The sequence below is a fragment of the Trachemys scripta genome, chromosome 8 (assembly GCF_013100865.1).
Source record: "Trachemys scripta elegans isolate TJP31775 chromosome 8, CAS_Tse_1.0, whole genome shotgun sequence".
NCBI lineage: Eukaryota > Metazoa > Chordata > Testudines > Emydidae > Trachemys > Trachemys scripta.
In genome coordinates, this window is record NC_048305.1 from 67,355,829 (window position 1) to 67,376,767 (window position 20,939).

Below are 20,939 nucleotides of genomic sequence, written 5' to 3' on the forward strand. Positions count from 1 at the left end.
AAGGGGGCTGCCTGAAGCCGTAGCACTCGGGCAGCTCTGCTCTTAAACAGAGCCGAAGAGTCAGGGGAGGAGCAGAGCAGCTGGAGCCCGGGAGGGGAAGTGCCAGGCCGGGGGCGCAGGGTCCGGAGGCAAGGGGGCTGCCGAAGCCCGAGCGCTACCGGCTTCATGGTTTGTCGGGCAGCCTCCAGACCCTGCGCCCCCGGCTGGTCGCTTCCCCTCCCGGGCTCCAGCTGCGCTGGGGAAGCGCCGGCCAGCGGTCTGGGGGCTGCCTGGCAAACCGTGAAGCCGGTAGCGCTTGGGCAGCCCTTTTCGCGTGGCTGGGAGGGAGGAGGGGGAGTTAGGGCGGGGACTTTGGGGAATGGGCGGAGTTGGGGCGGGGCCAGGGGTGGGAAAGGGGCGGGGCCAGGGCCCCGTGGAGTGTCCTCTTTTTTTATTTTTTAAATATGGTAACCCTACCTTGTGTGACAGCTGTGTTTTGTTGCTCAAGTGTGGACAATAATAGTTCATTGGGCTACAGATTCTCCCAATTGCCTTTTCGTTTTCTGTTTTGTGCACGTGTGTGTATTAGTGGGGATTATTAATGAGAAGTGGTTATTGGGGTTGCTAAAAGGAAGTGGCCCCTCCCACCCCTGGAAGTCTGGTCCGAAGCTGAGTTGAGACTATGTGGAGTAGGGCCTGAAGAGGATACAGTCCACAATGTATAGAGGGAGTAGTGGAGTCAATGCTTACTTGATAAAACTTTCTCCAGTCCCAGGCATTAGTGCAATTCCTCAGCAAAGTATGACTCAGAAGTGCAAATCATTGGTAGCTATAGCTGTATTCAGGCAAAACGAATCTCTGATTCCATCCTAAAAATCAGGATCGTTTCCATCAAGCTAATTTGCCACTTGATAAATTGGGAACTAGTTCTCAATTGTGCAAAAATTACTATAAAATCATAATTGTATAACCCCCCACTGTGTAATTATGGTCCATTTTGATAATATTATTTGGAGTGTAAACACAGTGCATGCATTTACAATAAATCTCTGCAACTACACTTCCAATTAATTCTTTTTAATGAAAATACTTGGTATATTGCAAATTGATTGCTTTTCTAAGTTCAATGCTGTGGTAATTTTTCTTTTAGCACCTAAAGAGTTTGGTCCACTCTTATACATTAATTGCTTACAATTTTTTTAAAACTGAAGCCATTTTAAAGCTAACTTAAACTTGGTAACTTCTTAGTTTTTCTCTTTGCCAACATAAAATTAGCTTAAACAAATTATGCTCAACAAAATTCCTCTCTTTAGGCCTTGGATAACACTATTTCAGTCTAAAGATAATTGTAATGACTGAATTACAAACCATCTGAAAATAATGGTTTAATAGAGGTGCTAGCTAACCCTTAGAAATGGTAATATTGCAGTGGGTTTTGCTATACATATATAATGGCAAAAATAATCACAAGCTTCCAAAGTATACCACAAAGCAGTTGGTAACTACATGCCTGTACACTAACAATATTATTTGTTTTTTTTCCTCTAGTTTCTCTGCTTGAAGAATATAAGAACATTCCTTTCAGCATGTTGTGAGATATTTGGGATGAAGAAAAGTGAACTTTTTGAAGCATTTGATTTGTTTGATGTGCGAGATTTTGGAAAGGTAATTTAAAATTTCTTGTTTACTAATATCTTCTTTTTTGGCTGGATAAAGTGGTTATTTGGTAATGCTTGCCATTACCTTGATGCAAAAGAGAGGTTTGATCTGGTTTTGTTTTTTTCACACTTGTGTTGTATTTTTCTTTTCTTTAAGTCATAGTTGACAGAGGCCACCTGCCTGGGTGTTTTAACCATTGTGTCCTTTAGATCTGCTCAGAGCAGACAATCCAGTGGCTAGAATTGCAGTGGCCAATGTACACTAGCACTTCCCATCATTGGTGCTACTGGTGATGCACTAGTGCTAGCACTGCTGGAAGACTTTAGGGGAAAAATGTAGTGTAGGAGAGGCCAAAGAGGTCAAACACCTGATGTTCTACTGATGGATTCACCTCTTGGTTCCTCTCTTGGTTTGGCTTGCTCACAAGGGCTGTTCTGTTGGGAGCAAGTTACAGGCAGAAAAGGAGCAATGTTTTGGGGCAGTGAAGGACCATAGAGTGGATTGATGTCCTAAGGGAAAATGTACACAGCTGGAGGAACAGGGAGTAGCAGTGGTGGGTGATGAGAAGAGGAGTCTGGGCTGACTGTAAAGTCAAGTCACTTGGCGCTCCATATCTTTTGGGGGGAGCCTCCTATCCCATGCAGGCTCTCAAGCTCTTGGAGTGACTCTACCTTCCTCTCCAGCAGTGGGACTTAGGAGGGGGGAAACAGTAACTCTCAGACCCTTCATCCCCACTCCCTTGTGGTGAAGGGAAAGGAGTGGTAGGCAACTCCAGACTTGAATTCTGTTCCCCCACTTCTAGTTGCTTGAAGCTGCTGTGTTGTCTGTGGGCCTGCAAATTGTAAGGCTTGGCACTTAGAGGAGTAATGGGAAGAAGAAAAGGATGATAAGAGTGCCTAAGCATGGGGAGGGAGAGAAAAGTGAGGTGGTACAACAACAGGTGGTAACAGTAGTCAGATGACGTGACAGTGGAAGTGGGATGTCCCTAACCTGCAGCATCACCGTCTTTGCACCTATAATTTTTTTCATTGTCTAGGCTGGCAGAAATGGATGTACATTTAGTACAGACACTCTGCCTTTTCTCCAATATTTTCAAACCAGACTATCAGACAGCAGGAACATGCTGTGGCAGGCAAATGTCCTGGTGTTCAGGACTACGGTCTGTGGGAACAAATCTGTTACGTACAGTTAGTGTGTCATAATGGATATCCCAATTGCATGACAGGACAAGCAGTCTCTGAAGTCTGAGGAAAGGATATAATTGCCAACTGTGTCCACAAATAGCAGGTTCATTTTAATAAGAAATACAGACATTAAGATTGTATACAGTGGAATTGTTTGAGCAAAGCCCTCTTTTGATGATTACATCTGAATGAACACTACATGCAGGTCTATGCCAATGTTCTAATAGGCAATTTAATGCCAAGACAGGTCAGTTTGGTTATAATTAGCACTCCCACTAGCTACTACATTCTCTACCTGTTCCACTCACAAAGGTGCAATTTGTGTTCTGCCTTTCAAAAACCAAATAAACCCTTTTTGTCTGGTCCTTACAACTGAATGTTCATTGTTCAGTATAAATGAGGCCCAATTTATCACCATATGTAGGACGTGGCTTTTGGCAAGTATGGTTTGATAGATTCATGTAGCCAAATGATCACTGAAAATACTAATCTACATAACATAGTTCCACCATGTTGGCTCTTCATGTACCTTTGGATTTCTTATGTTTTTTCTACATTTTTTGCCCTAAAGCAAACATTACAAGTAGTCTTCCTTTTGCTTGCTTTCTAGAAGCACATATACCTTACTATTTGGTGATGGAAGGACTTCTGTGCACAGGCGAAGTAGATATGACCAAAGGGATAGATATTTAGTATAGGAGGAAGGTGGGAAAGAGAGAAGGTGAGGGTGAATGAGAGACAGAGAATAGAGGGTCAATGAAGTAAAAGAAGGGGCATAGAGAGGGGAAAAAGAGGGTTGGGAACTGTGAAGAGGAAAGCTTGGCTTGAGAAGGAAGAGGATAGATGAGGGAAGATAACGGGTCAGAAGGATGTGAGAGATATGGGGTTAGGCTGGTTGAACAGAAGCAAGGAAGGTGCTCCAAGTATAGATATATCCATAGTTAAAAGGGGGAGGGATAGCTCAGTGGTTTGAGCATTGGCCTGCTAAACCCAGGGTTGTGAGCTCAATCCTTGAGGGGGCCACTTAGGGATCTGGTGCAAAATCAGTACTTGGTTCTGCTAGTGAAGGCAGGGGGCTGGACTCAATGACCTTCAAGGTCCCTTCCAATTCTAGGAGATAGGATATCTCCATTCATTTATTTAATTTAATTTAATTTAATTTAAAAATAGTGGTGGGGTGCCACAAGCCAGGGGCCCTTCCAGTCTGGAACTGCTTGACAACTTGGGCATCTTTTTTTTTTTTTTTCCAAACAGTTTTAAGATTTAACTCCCTCACTCTCCTTGTCTGTTTAACATGTGACAAAGCTCCAAAGTACCATTTTTACTGCTATGAGACTGAGACACAATGATGATTAGTTACTGTGGGCTACTCTGAATTATAAAGAGCTATGTATGTAAACCTGTGATTAGTTTTTCTGTGTGCAAAAGCTGACTTTCTCTAGTGTATTGTTTGTAACCTCCTACATACTTGTCTGCAATCTGCCGTTGCCAGCATGTATTCAGCACGGATTTCTACTTCTGAGTCAGTGCATCACTCCCCTAGTTTAACAGAAGAGCCTATAATTATCTACAGACCATGCCGTATTAAAAATATTCCAAATCAGAACAAATTTCACAGTAATAATTTCCCCTTTTTAATATCTGAAGATACAATATTTCCATTACGTTTTATACACTGCACTTTGTAATAGACAGGAGGCCTGATTCTTATTTCCACTAAGGCCCCTTTAAGCTGCCTAAGTGATGTAAAGTAGGGTTACCATATTTCAACAAGCAAAAAAGAGGACGGGAGGAGCCCCGTCCTAGCCCCGCCCCTGCCCCTCCCACTTCCCGCCCCCCCAGAACCCCCAACCCTCCCCCCGTTCCTTGTCCCCTGACTGCCCCCTCCTGGGACCCCTGCCCCTAACTGCCCCCCGGGACTCCACTCCCTATCTAAGCCTCCTTGCCTCTTGTCCCCTGACTGCCCCAACCCTTATCCACACCCCCACCCCCAGACAGACCCCTGGGACTCCCACGCCCCATCCAACCACTCCCCACCCCCTGACAGCCCCCCCCAGAACTCCCAACCCATCTAAACCCCTCTGCTCCCTGTCCCCTGACTGCTCCGATCCCTCTCCCCACTCCTGCCCCCTGACAGCTCCCCCCCAGAACTCCCAGCCCCCTACCCCCCGCTCCTTGTCCCCTGACTGCCCCCTCCTGGGACCCCTGCTCCTAACTGCCCTCCAGAACCCCACCCCCTACCTAAGACTCCCTGTTCCTTGTCCCCTAACTGCCCCCTCCTAAGACCCCCCCCAACTGCCCCCCAGGACCCTACCCCCTACCTGTACCCTGACTGCCCAAAACTTTCTCCACTCCCCTCCAAAAGCCCCCCCCCGTTTCTTGACTGCCCCCTCCAGAACCTCCCTGTCCCTTCTCCTGCCCCCCCTTACCCTGCTGCTCAGAACAGGGTGTTGGGCTCTGTGCCAGCCGGACACATGGCTGAGCTCCCCTGCACAACACAAAACCCGGTCCCTGGCCCTGCACAGGGCTGCCGGAGCGGACTGCAGGAGGAGGAGCTGCCGGCCGGCTCAGAATGCAGGGGGGGGGGTGGGAGGAGGAAGCTGCTCCGGAGTCCAGCCCGGGACTTTCCTGCAGCCCTCCCAGCCGCTCGCTCTGCCGGGGGAGGGGGAAATCCCGGACATTGTGAGTGCTTTACAAATTCCCCCCGGACACTATTTTTAGCACACAAAAGGAGGACATGTCCGGGTAAATCCGGACGAATGGTAACCCTATGTAAAGAGACCTTAGTGTAAATAAGAACCAAGCCCAAGGAGTTGCTTTCTGGTCCTGGTGATTGAAGTGGCTCACTGAGCATAGCTAACTACTTCTGTTTGATCGTTTGTGCAATATAAAGAGATTGGCAAACCAAGAAGTTCCACCTGTCCTTTTATGCTACTGTACATTTTTTGCCATACTAGGAATAGTTAAGATATAGTATTGTACTTCCAGTCTTTTGCTTTCAAACTTGTTATATTGCCTATTCAAAAATACCAAAGATTTTTTCTTGGTTCTGTGAACAGCAGAGGAATTAAAACAAAAAGTCTTTTAACAGCTACTGTTGCAGTGACTGCTCTACCAGGTATTCAGTTGTTTGCTATAATTTTAGGGTCCTTATCTAGACCTTTGTGTCAAGCCTTTGCTACTTGTTTAAATAGGCTAAAAACTGCTTTATGATAGAGTAACATTACTGTTGATTTCTAGTTAGTTGTTGAGAGAGATCCTGGTTCACATAGTTACTCTAATATGACCATAAAGGCCGGGCCTGATTTTTAAGACAGCCACTAATCTTGAAGGAAAATGTTTGCACATTCAGTTAGTTACTGGTGCAACATTGTACCTGTGAAGTAACACGAGGGATTGGGGCCTGTCTCAAAAATGTAGCTCACAATGTACAATGGCTATTTGACACATGGCTTTTGTGGTTTGTGCTTTGTAAAGTTTTGTGTTCCAAAATAAACTTTTATCTTATGTAAAACTGAAATAGAATAATGTAAGCTGGCATTTGCAGAGATACTATCTCTTTCATGAAAGATTTTAACTATTGCATTTCTCTTCTCCCAACACAAAATTAGCCGTAATACTATATCATTTCTTTTATGTATATATTGTAGTGAACAACATGTGCTAGGTGCTGTCCAACATATAGGAAGGAAGAGATAATTCCTGTCTTTACAGTATTTGACAATTTCGTTGTCTGTGCTGCTCAGTGTCAGGGGCCTAACAATGTCTTAAAAGTCAGCAATTCCTGCTGTGCATGCATGCAAACATGCTTCCATAGTCTTAGTCAGATTAGTGACTAGTGACAAAGGCACATGGAGTTATTTAATGAGACTTGCCTCCCTTGAGTAATAACAGCTGTTTGAGCAAAAGTGGTGCTGCTAAACCAAACAGCAAAGATAGTGTAATACTTGCAGTGGCTTTGTGTGATGGGCATCTTTTCAGCTTCACCATTACTCTGTTTGTAGTTCATCTGTTTTCACTGCGTGCAGGAATGAAAGCTTGTCACACGTGACTTGAGGTTGCTGTGTGCTCTCTCTAATGGTAGATAAATTGACTTGTGTTTAACTAGGCTCTTTAAATGCCTGGGGACATAGTCGACTCTGTAGAGCAGATAGTGAATTTGAAACCATTAAAAAGGAGTGGAGCACTGGAAAAATATCACATATAGTGTAGTCTCAGAGTTGTAAAATGTGTAGGAGAGTATAACATAGTGTGAGATTTGAGCTAACAAGACTAACAGAATATGCTTTATTGGTTTGGAAACGTCTCCAGTTACTAGAAGCAGTGGTGATGAGAAGGAAGGTTTCCTCTGATTAGTTTGATTTTTCTGTGGTCAAACCAATTTTCTTAAATTAATTATTTTTTCTATATATATAAAAATGTTTGTATACATTCCCAACCCTACAGTCTTTACTCCCACAAATCCCTTTGTGAATTCAGTAGGAGTTAGGCACATGCAAAGGGCTACAAGATAAGCACCACTGGATTTTCCAATTAGTCATCAACTAAAAAAAATTCCATTATGTTTTCTTTATTTTAAGAACCATTTTCTGAATCATTCTCCCTGCACATGTACATAGTTAATAGGAGTTTTGTGCACAAACAGAGAGAAGGTTGGTAGTGGTGTGATCACTCTAGTTTTGAGAAGATTTCTAGTTTAAAGAGGATCTTTTGGACCACAGGCATTTTCCAGACTGCTGGCCAAATGAGTGATTAGGTGGATGTGTGTATATTTCCACAGCTTCTAATGCACTAAAATCTTAAAGTAGATATTTGAGTTGGAAGAAACTGTAGTGTAATGCTGACCAATGCTTAATGCTTTTAAGGGGCTAAATTCAGATGTATAAGTGAGGGCAACTCCACAAGCCCCACGTGTCTTGATTTTCACAAACTCCTTTTATTTAAGGAACCACTCTGGAAACCACATACTGTACAATCACAGATGTATTGAGTTTTTGTTGCTTGTACTGCAATTATATTTTTATAGTTGTTGAATTTTTAAACGTATTGTAATAGAAAAAATGTAGTCCGTTTTACACTATGGGTTTCCGTTTAAGCAAACAAATTAGGAAGAACATGTCAGATGCAAATTAATAATTGATTCTAAAGAAAGGGATAAAAAGGGGAGAAACAAAAAGGAGACCTGGTGATTAGCATTTGAAATATTCCACAGTTATGCAGTTATTTTATTAAGATCCTATTTTTTAAAATAAGTGGTGGGATATGACTTGTATGTCTAGTATTGCCTTTTTGTCCTCCCATGGAAAAAAAGGTTTTATAGTTTTGATCTTTTCCCTCTTGTAAGTTTCAAGTCTTTCCCCTTGGTTAGACAGTGGCAGCCACAGATGGTGAGTGCTAGCTGTAGCTGGATACTTCCTCCATGTTTTCTTCCCCATATAGCTATAAACTCCAGTAGCAGATGTAGTGCTGTCAGGGGCAGCCTGCATCCAATCCTTTAGTATACCAGGCTGTAACTACAGTACTTTAAAAAACTATTTGGTGCTTTTTAACTACGGTGAACAGTTGTTACAAACTGTTAGGTATAACAGTAAAACTAACACAGGTAGGAGCAAGTGAACTGTTTTTTGAACCCACTATGACATAATGAGATTGGAAATTTGACTTGAACCCTAATGTTATTGAACTTGTGTTCTGCTTTGCAGTGACTGTGTGTGTGTGAGAGAGAGTGAGAGAGAGAGTGAGTAGTGAGGGGAATAGAGATTAAAGTTCCTAAGGAAAAAGTTACGTGGATGAAGCAGAGAGTGAACAGCATGAAAAACATATACCGATGCGTTAATACTGGGATCGAGGTGAGGGGAGTATTCCAAATACATAGCACAGATTTCCCTTTATTATTTTTTAAACTGAATCTGCCTTGAGGGGGGAAGGATTTTAAATTGCAGGAAAAAAAGAAGGTTCTTGAACTAGTTCAACAAAATCAGAAAAAAATAAGTTGAGACAGTTGCCAAGCCTCAAACTCCACAAGATTCATCCACTTCTAATCACAACTACCTATTCTTCTAGTAGATTTCAGTGCTGTGTATAGCTTGCTGATGAAGCATGAAAACCTCCACCCCCACGCACATTGGTGCCAGGCAGTGTTTTCATTAAAAATTCCATCTCCAAGACTCATTTTTCACCAACCCAGGACTGTTGAGTTCTTCCTCTCTATACCTGTGTGCCAGAATCAACAAATAATTTTGATACTTGTGCCTTCAGTTCTGCCAGAATTACATAGTCCTCTAGCATCCCCAGTCTTCGGTGTGTCTTGTGTCTCAGCAATTGCAGCTGTCATAGCTCCTCAAAGGTGATTTCAACCTACTGTAGGACTCATTTGATAAAGAATAGCTCTGTGATGAAATGGGAATCTAAAGGCCTGCTGTAATCAGTGGGAGTCCTGTTGACTGGAGCTATCTTTACTTTGGTCGTAGGAAGTGTAAGGAATAGAGAGCTGATCATAGGTGTACTCCTTGCTTCAAGCAGAGCTCAGTTTTCTTACCTTGTTTAAATCAAGTCTGTAAAGTTAATAAGTTTGAACTTATTTTCATAATAGGTATTTGATAACCTGCTATTATACAAGATTTGTGAATGACATCAAAAAGAGCAAAAGGGCATTAGATTTACTAAGCAAAAGTGGTGTAAACAAGTATTTGATCATTCAAAATGCTATATAAGAGCTAGGTTTTATTAAAAAGCATATAGTGCAGCTTCCAGTGCAGCTAAATCCTCCATCACATTCAAAAGGCTCATTTGCACAAAGTACACAGCAAAGTGCTCTGAAAACACTGAATGTGTAAGCAAGAGTCTTGTACTATATGGTCATTTTAGCTACTCTGTCACCATTAAGGAAATCCTGACTCTGATTCAGCAGAACATCATGAACAAGCTGAAGTATCACGTTCCAAGTGTGTTGGAATTCCACCAAGTATGTGTTCAAAAGATTCCAGGAAGAGCAGACAGATGTGAGTATTCACATGCCAAAGTCTACATGGCAGCTTGATGGTTATAAAAACAATGAAATTCACAGACAAGAACTAAATCTCAGTACATAGAAATCAAGTGCAGTTCAGCAGTACAATGATGTGATAGTCCACCACTGTCTTGGTCTCAGGAGGCACCTGTCAAATATTAGGACAGCATCGCAAACTGTGCCGAAGGATGCTTGAAAGATGTGGACACTTATATAGAAGCAGCTGCTGTCATGTTTCAGGCCCTTCAGTGGCCTCTGGGGATGTTGTGACATCAGGCTTGCTACAAAGCTCCAGATCTATAGAACCGTGGTTATGCCACTCTATTGAACGGAAGTGAAATGTGGGCACTGAAGAAATCTGAAGAACACAGGACAGATGTGTTCAATTCTTGTCATCTTTGTCAGCTATCCCATGTCAAGTGGGAGGAAAAGAATAGAAATGAGGATATTCAAAGCTGAACCCAGCAACCACCCACCTGAGCACTTGTTCAATTTAGGCAGCTTTGTTGGTATGGACATATTAGAATGGAAGACAAATGAATTTTGATGTGTGTGTACCAACGAACGCTGCTACACAGCTGACGATCACATGGGTACCAAAAGCTTTGGTAGCATGACAAGAGTGCCAGTGATGAACATGAACTAAATATACAGCCAGAATATACAGTCAGACCACCCAAAGTACCTTGCCAGAGATCAAGCTGAGTAGTGCTCGATCCGCAAGGAGGCTACATCCCTTTAGGATTTGCTATGATGATGACAGTCTTGTACATAGCTCTATATTTTTATTTAATGATTTATGTATAAGTGTGTGTGTGTGTGTGTGTGTGTGTGTGTGTGAGAGAGAGAGAGAGAGAGAGTGTAAGGTAGGGAATGTGGCAGTGCATCAGAGAGAATTGGGTGGAGCACAGAAGTTTGACAGAACTGTAAAAGAAGCTTGTGGGATGTGGCCCTTCTTTGTAAACTTAAACACAATGAAAATACACCCTGCTGTTAGTAATGCCTTGTGGATAATACAGTTAATAATTATGCTATTTAGTAAGTCCTGGTCTATACAGACATTTTGTATCAGTATGAAAAAAATCACCCTCCTCACTGAAATAGTTATTAATGTAGTTATACCTGTAGAAGCCCTAGTGTGGGTGCCGCTGTACATAGACTCATAGACTCATAGACTTTAAGGTCAGAAGGGACCATTGTGATCATCTGGTCTGACCCCCTGCATGCTGCAGGCCATAAAACCGTCCCTACCCCTTCCCTGGACTCTGCTGTTGAAGTCCCCAATCCTGTTTTAGGTGACTTCAATCGGCAGAAACCCTCCTGCTAGAGATCCCTGCCCCATGCTGCGGAGGAAGGCGAAAAACCTCCAGAGGCTCAGCCAATCTGCCCTGGAGGAAAATTCCTTCCCGACCCCAAATATGGCGATCAGTAAGACCCCGAGCATATAGGCAAGAGTCTCCAGCCTGACCCCTGTCAGCCATTATACAATTTGCCTACCATTGCTTGGTTTTCCTTGACTACTATGTTTTACCATTAAACCATTCCCTCCATAAATTTATCTAACTTAATCTTAAAACCAGACAGGTCCGTCGCCCCCACCGTTTCCCTCGGAAGGCCGTTCCAATATTTCACCCCTCTGACGGTCAGAAACCTTCGTCTAATTTCAAGCCTGAACTTCCCCACGGCCAGTTTATATCCATTCGTTCTCGTATCCACATTAGTACTGAGCTGGAATAATTCTTCTCCCTCCCTCGTATTAATCCCTCTAATATATTTAAAGATAGCAATCATATCCCCCCTCAGCCTTCGCTTTGTCAGACTAAACAACCCAAGCTCCTCTAGTCTCTTTTCATACGACTGGTTTTCCATTCCTCTGATCATCCTAGTGGCCCTTCTCTGCACCCGTTCCAGTTTGAGTTCATCTTTTTTAAACATGGGAGACCAGAACTGCACACAGTACTCCAAGTGAGGTCTCACCAGCGCCTTGTACAACGGAAGCAGGACCTCCTTATCCCTACTAGATATACCTCGCCTAATGCATCCCAAGACAGCATTGGCTTTTTTCACCGCCACGTCGCATTGTCGACTCATAGTCATCCTGCGGTCTACGAGGACCCCTAGGTCCTTCTCCTCTTCCGTTACTTCTAACCAATGTGTCCCCATCTTGTAACTAAAATTTTTATTAGTCATCCCCAAATGCATCACCTTACACTTTTTACTATTAAATTTCATCCTATTTCTGATACTCCAATTCACAAGCTCATTCAAGTCTCCCTGCAGGATATCCCTATCCTCCTCCGAATTTACAACGCCTCCCACCTTCGTATCATCCGCAAACTTTATCAGCCCACTTCTGCAATCGGTTCCGAGGTCAGTTATAAATAAATTAAATAAAATGGGTCCCAAAACCGAACCTTGAGGCACTCCACTAGTAACCTCCCTCCAACCTGACAGTTCACCCTTTAAGACGACCCGCTGCATTCTCCCCATTAACCAATTCCTTATCCACCTCTGGATTTTCATATCGATCCCCATGTTTTTCAGTTTAACCAATAATTCCTCATGGGGTACAGTATCAAACGCTTTACTGAAATCCAGGTATATCAGGTCCACCGCATTTCCCTTATCTAATAAATCCGTTACTTTCTCAAAGAAGGAGATCAGATTCGTTTGGCACGATCTGCCCTTCGTAAAACCATGTTGTAATTTATCGCAATTGCCACTAACCTCCAGGTCCTCAACTAGTTTCTCTTTCAGAATTTTCTCTAACACCTTGCACACTACAGATGTTAAACTAACAGGCCTGTAGTTACCTGGATCACTTTTTTTCCCTTTCTTGAAAATAGGAACCACATTAGCTATTCTCCAGTCTAACGGGACCACCCCCGAGTTTACAGATTCATTAAATATTATCGCTAATGGGCCTGCTATTTCCCGCGCCAATTCCTTCAATATTCTCGGATGAAGATCGTCCGGTCCTCCCGACTTAGCCCCATTAAGGCATTCAAGTTTTGTTTCTACCTCGGATACGGTAATCCCCCATCCTGAATGCCCCTCTGTAGTGGTGCTAGTATCCCTAATACCTTCATTGGCCTCATTGAACACCGATGCAAAATATTCATTGAGATATTGCGCCATGCCTAGATTGTCTTTAATCTCCTCTCCGGCAATAGTCTTCAGCGGTCCCACTTCTTCTTTCTTTGCTTTCTTCCTATTTATGTGGCTGTAAAACCTCTTACTATTGCTTTTAATTCCCCTCGCTAGGTCCAACTCTACACGACCTTTGAAATAAAGGTGCCTTATATGTGTGTAACTTATTCCCCTTCCTGTATGGGAATAGCTATACTAGTATAACTGCATCCAGATTAGCGGGTTTTATTTGCCACTTTTACTAAGTTAAAGTTAAAACTGCAAAACTTTTAAGAGTAGACAACGCCTATCTGATGTTGCTGAAGACATAATTCTACTGTATAGAATTTTGCTCCTTAGGAGACTGATCCCGCTAGAAAGAACAGGAGTACTTGTGGCACCTTAGAGACTAACAAATTTATTAGAGCATAAGCTTTCGTGGACTACAGCCCACTTCTTCGGATGCGTGCTGCATGTCCTAAATTTCCATTGAAGGTAATAGAAGTTCACTGAAGGCAAAATTCGCCTGTATTTTAGGACAGGTCTACACTAGAAGCACTACATCTGTGTAGCTGCACCACTGTAGTGTGTCTAGTGAAGATGCTCTATGCCGATGGGAGAGTGCTCTCCCGTCACATAATTACTCCACCTCCATGAGAGGCAGAAGCTATGTTGGCGGGACAGCGTCTCCCACCTATAGTGCCGGTGTGTACAGTGCTGGTCATTGTAACTTGTGTCGCTCAGGGGGGTGTCTTTTTCACACCTCTGAGTGACATAAGTTAGATCGACTTAAGTGGGAGAGTAGTCTTGCTCTCAATCTTTACATTTTCTGCCCTTTTCCCTTCCCAATGTGTATAACCAAAGTATTGTGTTTCTTATTGAGTTAAAATTTTCATCTGTGAATAAAAGTTGCCACTGGAGTTCAAAATACTAAAGGATGTTCTTTGTATTATGTATTTGTAGAAGGAAGATGCAAACATAGAGTATTTGACTGTAGTATGAACTTGTTCCATGGGGCTGTCAGTCAAGATGCTGGTTAGTGGCTATCTTGGTGTAAAGGTAAAAGAGGAGAAACTATATATGAAATCCTAATGAAAGTTATGAGTTTGAGATTCATGTACTGTTCTTTTTTTTAAAGCAAAAGTTATGACATCTTAATGACTTTTATTGAGTATCAGATACTGAAATGCAGCACTTCGGGGAACCGTTAATTTAAAATGTTCCTGGTATTACTTTTCATTGTGGTGGAAGTGCTGAAATGTGGGGAAATAGTTTGGAGAGAGTGAATTTACAAAGATAATGGAGTCATACAAAATATATACACCTCTACCCCGATATAACGCTGTCCTTGGGAGCCAAAAAATCTTACCACATTATAGGTGAATCCGCGTTATTTCGAACTTGCTTTGATCCGCCAGAGTGTGCAGCCCTGTCCCCCTGGAGCACTGCTTTACCAAGTTATATCTGAATTTGTGTTATATCAGGTCACGTTATATCGGGGTAGAGGTGTATTATGTATCTCCACTAAAAACAAGATCCCAGTTATTTTACAAGTGGATGTAGAAAAGTGGCTTGGTGGTTTGCTTCAGAAATTAGTTTTTTACTAACTAATTAGTAAATTAGGGATAGCTCAGTGGTTTGAGCATTGGCCTGCTAAATCCAGCGTTGTGAGTTCAATCCTTGAGGGGGCCATTTAGGGAACTGAGGTTTAAAAAAAAAAACTGTCTGGGAATTTGTCCTGCTTTGAGCAGGGGTTGGACTAGATGATCTCCTGAGGTCCCTTCCAACACGGATATTCTATGAACATTTTCACAAGTAGTTAGCCTTTTCTTGTCAAATTCTTAAATATTTAGGCTTCTCAAATGTAGTTATGGCTCAGAATTTTATTTTGATAGTTTATCAGTGAGATGTGCTGATTTGTCTTGCCACATCACAAAATCATTAGGCAATCTGCAGGTGTTTGAGGTCTAATGAAGAGTTCTCATCCAGGCAATGAAATGTTCTTGTCAGTGTCTGAGCCCTTTAGGACTTTTATAATGTGGACTTTTGTTCAGTTACATTCTTCTCAGTAAACATGACCTGCTGTCTGTGGAGCCTGGATTAATGGAAAATTGAGCTTCCAAGCTCTCGTTTCCTGCCCATGTGTCTCTGTTGCTATAGTGATCTTACCAAAATGTTATTCAGCAATGACTCAGGTATCCTGCAGGGTAGGGTAGCATTATGAAATTCTGTTTGGGGAAATATTGAAAAACAGGTCTTTGTTTTTGGCTTGAATAGATTTAAAATGGTTAAAGGGGATACTTAAAGTCTGACCTAAAATTAAAATGTTGTTAAAATAAACTTTATAAAACCTATAGAAATGTTTCAGAAATTACAAAAAATGTAAGTTTTGTTTTGTTTTTCATTTCCTGTAGTATTTGAAACCTAAACATTGCAGCACTAAGAAACTGAAAGTGAAACTGATTGTAAGCAAACATGAAACTGAAAAGAGAAATAAATAAAAGGTATTTGTGGTTGACAAGTACACTGGATTTTCATAATTCTTTCATTTTTAACAATTTAAGGTTGCGTAGGTACTTCAAAGGGACAATACCAAATTAATATCACATGTTGTAAACAATTGTCAAGAAATATGTTTGTTTACAATATGTGACGTGAGTAAATCTTTTTCTTTGTTTTAGCAATTTGTTTGCTATGAAGAATCGGAAGCCTCATTTTAATGTAACAGGGAACACTACATATAGAGTAAAATTTTCAAATATGTATGTAAACTTGTGTTTCACACTAATTCATATTACAGGTTTTGGACTTTTGTTGACCCAGTAACTGTCCAGAGACCTGTTCTTTCACATCAACCCAGCAAGTTAGGGATGGTGAGCCTAGGATGATGAGACTTCCAAGATGAAAAACTAAGGGCTGGTCTACACTGGGGGGGAGAGGTCGATGTAAGATACACAACTTCAGCTATGGGAATAGCGTAGCTGAAGTCGATGTATCTTATTTCAACTTACCTCGGGTCCTCACGGTGCAGGATCGATGGCCGCGGCTCCCCTGTCGACTCCGCTACCACCTCTCGCCCTGGTGGAGTTCCGGAGTCGACGGGAGCGTGTTCGGGGATCGATATATCGCGTCTAGACAAGATGCGATATATCAGTACCCAATAGATTGATTACTTCCCACCGATTCAGCAGGTAGTCTGGACGTACCCTTAGACAATTTCATGGCAGTGGAGCAGAGCAGGCAAAAGGAGGGACTGATAACAAACTTTTCCACTCAGTATTTTGGTCACAGTAACAGTTGATGTGAAAACAAACCAACCAGTTCCCCCTTTCCTCTGCCTTTGAATCTCCTTACATCTGCTGACTTGGCTCCCTAGCTTCTCCTCTTGCCTCCCATATGTTCTGAGGTTGCAATGAAATTGGCACAAATTTCTGGTTTCACTAGAACTTAATAGGTAGGGACCTATCAAATTCTCGGCCATGAAAGATGCGTCACGGACCGTGAAATCTGGTCTTTTGTGTGCTTTTACCCTATACTATACAGATTTCACGGGGAGACCAGTGTTTCTCAAATTGGGGGTCCTGACCCAAAAGGAGATTGCAGGGGGCAGTCACAAGATTTAGGGTTAGGGGGATTGCGATATTGCCACCTTTACTTCTGTGCTATCTTCAGAGTTGGGGTACTGGAGAGTGGCGGCTGTTAGCCGGGCGCCCAGCTCTGAAGGCAGTGCCCCACCAGCTACTCAGCTCTTAAGGCAGTGTCGCTGCCAGCAGCAGCACAGAAGTAAGGGTGGCAATACCATACCATGCCACCCATACTACTGGGCTGCTGCTGGCGACGGCTCTGCCTTCAGCGCTGGGTTCCTGGCCAGCGGCCGCCACTCTCCAGTTACTCAGCTCTGAAGGCAGTGTCGCCGCCAGCAGCAGCAAAGAAGTAAGGGTGGCAGTACTATACCATGCCACCCTTACTTCTGTGCTGCTGCCTTCAGAACTGGGCACCCAGAGGCTGCTGACTGAGGGCCCAGCTCTGCAGCGCAAAAGGATGGCAATACTAGATCACGCCATCTTTGATTCTGCGCTGCTGCTGGTGGAGGCTCTGCCTTCAGAACGGGGCTCCCGGCCAGCAGCTGCAGTTCTCCAGCTGCTCAGCTCTGAAGGCAGTGCCGCTGCCAGCAGCAGTACAGAAATAAGGGTAGCAAGATCGCAACCCACCCCTCCAATAACTTTGCAACCCTCCCCTCACAACTCCTTTTTGGATCAGGAGCCCTACAATTACAACACCGTGAAATTTCAGATTTAAATAGCTGAAATCATGAAATTTACTATTTTTAAAATCCTATGACCGTGAAATTGACCAAAATGGACTGTGAATTTGGTAGGGCCCTACTAATACAGTATCATGAGACTAGCTCAGTAAACTGGGACCCCTCATCACCATAGTTGATCTAGTTGCCTCACAAATACCTGTGACTTGACTTTAGCTCAAAATGCTAAAGTTGCTGAGCTAGTGACCTTGTGGCAACCTGTGCTTTGATATCAGACCAGAAAACTATATAGATGGTCTAACCCATAGAAGCCTTTGTCCTGAAATCTACCCAACAAATTAGAGATGATTGGCCACTGACTTTATAGTGGCTTGTCCTTGAAATCAGACCAGCAAAGCAGAAATGTAGAACCATCATATATGCAGAAAAGTGGTTAAGGTACAGAGGAGCGTTGGAGAGTGCAGAGGCTTCCCTTCCCCTCACTTCCCTGGGATTGGGGAGGCTCAGTTCCCTTAAATCTCTCTCTCCTCATGCCTCTTTAGGTGGGGGAGTTTCAAGTGGTAGCATCAGTAGGAAAGGGTGCCTAGCAGGGAAGTTGGTAGGACTCCAAGGCCTACCTGCCAGTAGCACCAACGTCTATTTAATGGAAGAAGAACTGTCCAAGCTGTGATTTGCCAATTTGTCTTCTCTCTTCTCTTTTTCAGGTATTTCATGGTAATTTCCACTCCTTTCAAGGGGGCAGAGAGTGGAAGTAGGGAAGCTTGTTGCCTTCAGTGGGAAAAGGGACACCTTTTTACTCTTCTCTATCCAGGGAAACAGAACAGCCTTGTCAGTTCTATCTCCACTCCTTTCCATATTGGATTGTGGTTGTGGGAGCAGTGTTGCCCCTCTACACAGCTCCATGCTCTTTGTGTGTGACTGGCCATAGGGGGTACTGATTCCCCTCTGATATGCTTGTTCTGTTCTCCCTGTTGTGTCTCCTGTGCCATGTCTTATAGCACAAAGATGCTAGAATGTCACTTTGCTACAAGATCTCAACATCCATGATGAAGTATAACCATTAAAACTAGTGGGCTCCACCCCTTCCCCCCTCCTCCCGGTTGCTTGTGACCCAATCAGAGCATACATTGTACAGTGAGGAAGATTACCATGCTTTAGGGCTTTACCCAGGCGGGGCTGAACTCCTCCTCTGAGGTGCCCTCTGTTGTCAGTTCTAAATCTTTTGTGTTTTTCACTTAGATACTAATTTTCCATAGCGGTGCCTTTTGGTAGGGTTGACTGCACATCCTTTATAGAAGGATGAGAGAAGATTTACTCATGTTGCTGGAAAGTCATGTATTGGTTCAGGGCTCTCTTTGTGTTCAGAATTTATATTCGTGTCTCTGGTGAGGGTATTTCCTGAATGGTTTGGATTCCCTTTTCAATATCAGGAATATTAAAATCTAATGTTCCATTAAGCCATCTGGACTCAAACTTTTCAGTTGATTTTTGAGTGCTGGGCTAGTATTGCACACTCAGAAGCAAGACATTCTACTATTAAATGATGACAAAACCATGGCTCCAGAAAACGTTCAGTCATCGTGCATAAATTCAAGCAGGCTGAGAGCAATCCTCTGTGCCTTTGTCTATTATTCTTAGTGCCACATCTTATGTTGCTTAAGAAGTAATGGGCAGCAGACTCTGATGTGCTTGGATATTGAGACACTTCAATGTAGAGGATGATTAGGCTTGTAAAGGACTTGAAAAATGATGCCTACAAGCCAGGGTGACAAATATCTGCTCTGCAATGTACGTTTAAAGGAATAAAACGTTTTATTTGCTGTGTACTATATTTCATTGCAACATTGTGTAGTCAATGTTCTATTTTAATGATTTTAAAATATGTGACTTACCGCCTTGCTCTGCCTTTGTTAGACCTTCTTTCTCTTCATGGCTTTGCTCAGTTTTTCCTCTTTTCTATAATATGTCCTTGTCTCCCTCAATCCTTTATCTGTTTCTTTCTCTTCAATGTACTGTCTACCTCCTTTCTTATATTTTCTGTCTCTCCTTTCTTTTTCACTCCCGCCATGTGCATACATTAACATGCATGTCCCCTAACCAACACTGTAGGGCTTAAAGATTTTTACCAGATTTTGAATAGTCAGAGGGCCTAACCCTCGGAGCCAAAGACTGATAGAAAAGATGAGGACTCTCAATGTCCAAGGAGATGCCTGTGAGAAGCCAATTCCCTTCTCACTGATACATTATGGACATGACTTTCAGAGGTACTGAACACTTGTTGCTTCAACGGAAGTCAGTGGAAGCTATGAGTGCTCAGTATCTTTGCACTTTAGGCCTATATAACTAGAAGATACTTCACAATGGATTAAAGTGTCAGAATCTCTACTACCGATGCAGCACCACATCCTACGTTTGAGAGAATGACTCTTCTCTTTTGGAATAGATTCCCTTTTGCTTCCTGTGTCAATTCACAGAGCATGGAGGGAGCCCAAGTGCAGTTTATTATGGAGAGACTGTATTCTTTTCATAAGCAAGGTTGGGACTAGCTTTTCAGTACAAGTACATTCTGGTTTTGCCCTAACTTAACTCAGATTGAACAAACTCACTTGAAATGTTTTAGGTCTGTTCCTCTGTTAGAGAATTTTTTAGCAAAGTTTGCGGAAGAGGATCTGACAGTCTATCCAAACTTCTCTTCTGGTGGTGCTATTTTCCTGTGTTGATTGGGGAGACTTCCTGCTGTCCATCATCTCTCAGTAGGCCCCGGTTGAAGAGGCCCACCTCCCATCTGTTCAGGATCTGAGCTCAGGAACTCTGCAAGAGCAGGGCTTTTGTTCCTCCTCCTTCAGCTTGCACCATAATTGGGGACATAATTTCTCCAGACTCAGAAGTCAGTGCATAGTGTACAGAGCTGATATCCCCAATTACCCGACTCTGACTGTATTACAGTGATATGGGCATTACAATGCTTACAGCTGTTCTTGTGGATAATATCCTTGATGTCTGATCCATGATGTCTGTTACTTGTAAGCCTCACAAGGTCTAACGTGGGTGTTCACTCCATGTCACAAATGCAGAGATCTTTGGAGTTCTTCTGTCTTTGAAATCAATAAAGCATGCTGAAATGTCAGAGCAATTTGTTAAAAAAAATTGCATGCCAAATTCTCCTGTAAAACAAATTATAAAACAAAAAGAGCACACAGTTTTTTATTATGCTAATAGTAACACCTAGCATTTATGTTGCTTTACAGACATTGATCTCCATAACATTCCTATAGGTAAGCAAGCAGTAGTATCCCCATTTCACAGAGGAACAAATGGGAAAACGGAGGCAGAGGGAAATTACGTGACTTGTTCCCACAGAAGTTGGGAATTAAGAGCGCAGTTTTATGTAAATACTGAAGCTTAATTTGTGATAGAGAAATAGTGAATTAATAAGCCAATTTTGAAAAATAAAATCTGTAAACAAGCCTTAGTGACATTAGATGTAAGGTATTATGATACTGATTCCAAGAGTAAAAGCCAATAGAGTATTAAACTTGGTGTCCTCTTTAGAATGGGCACCAGTTTTGCTACAATGTGTCAGGTGTGCCAGGCAGAGTAGTTTAATCCTAATATAGTCTGTAATTGCACAGGTCCAGACAGTCTTGAATGCAACACTTACTTAATTGAAGTATTGTTTAGGGAGTTGTTAGCTCTTGCTTAGCTGTGTCTCATC

At 42.7% G+C, this 20,939-nt stretch overlaps 1 protein-coding gene across 1 annotated transcript in view; it reads left to right on the forward strand.

The window, feature by feature from the left end:
• VAV3 (vav guanine nucleotide exchange factor 3) overlaps positions 1-20,939 on the forward strand; it is a 247,202-nt gene that overhangs the window by 54,915 nt on the left and 171,348 nt on the right. Inside the window, exon 2 of the mRNA XM_034778743.1 lies at positions 1,528-1,644. Within this exon, the coding sequence (XP_034634634.1) occupies positions 1,528-1,644 (117 nt within the window). The remainder of the gene's footprint in view (positions 1-1,527; positions 1,645-20,939) is intronic.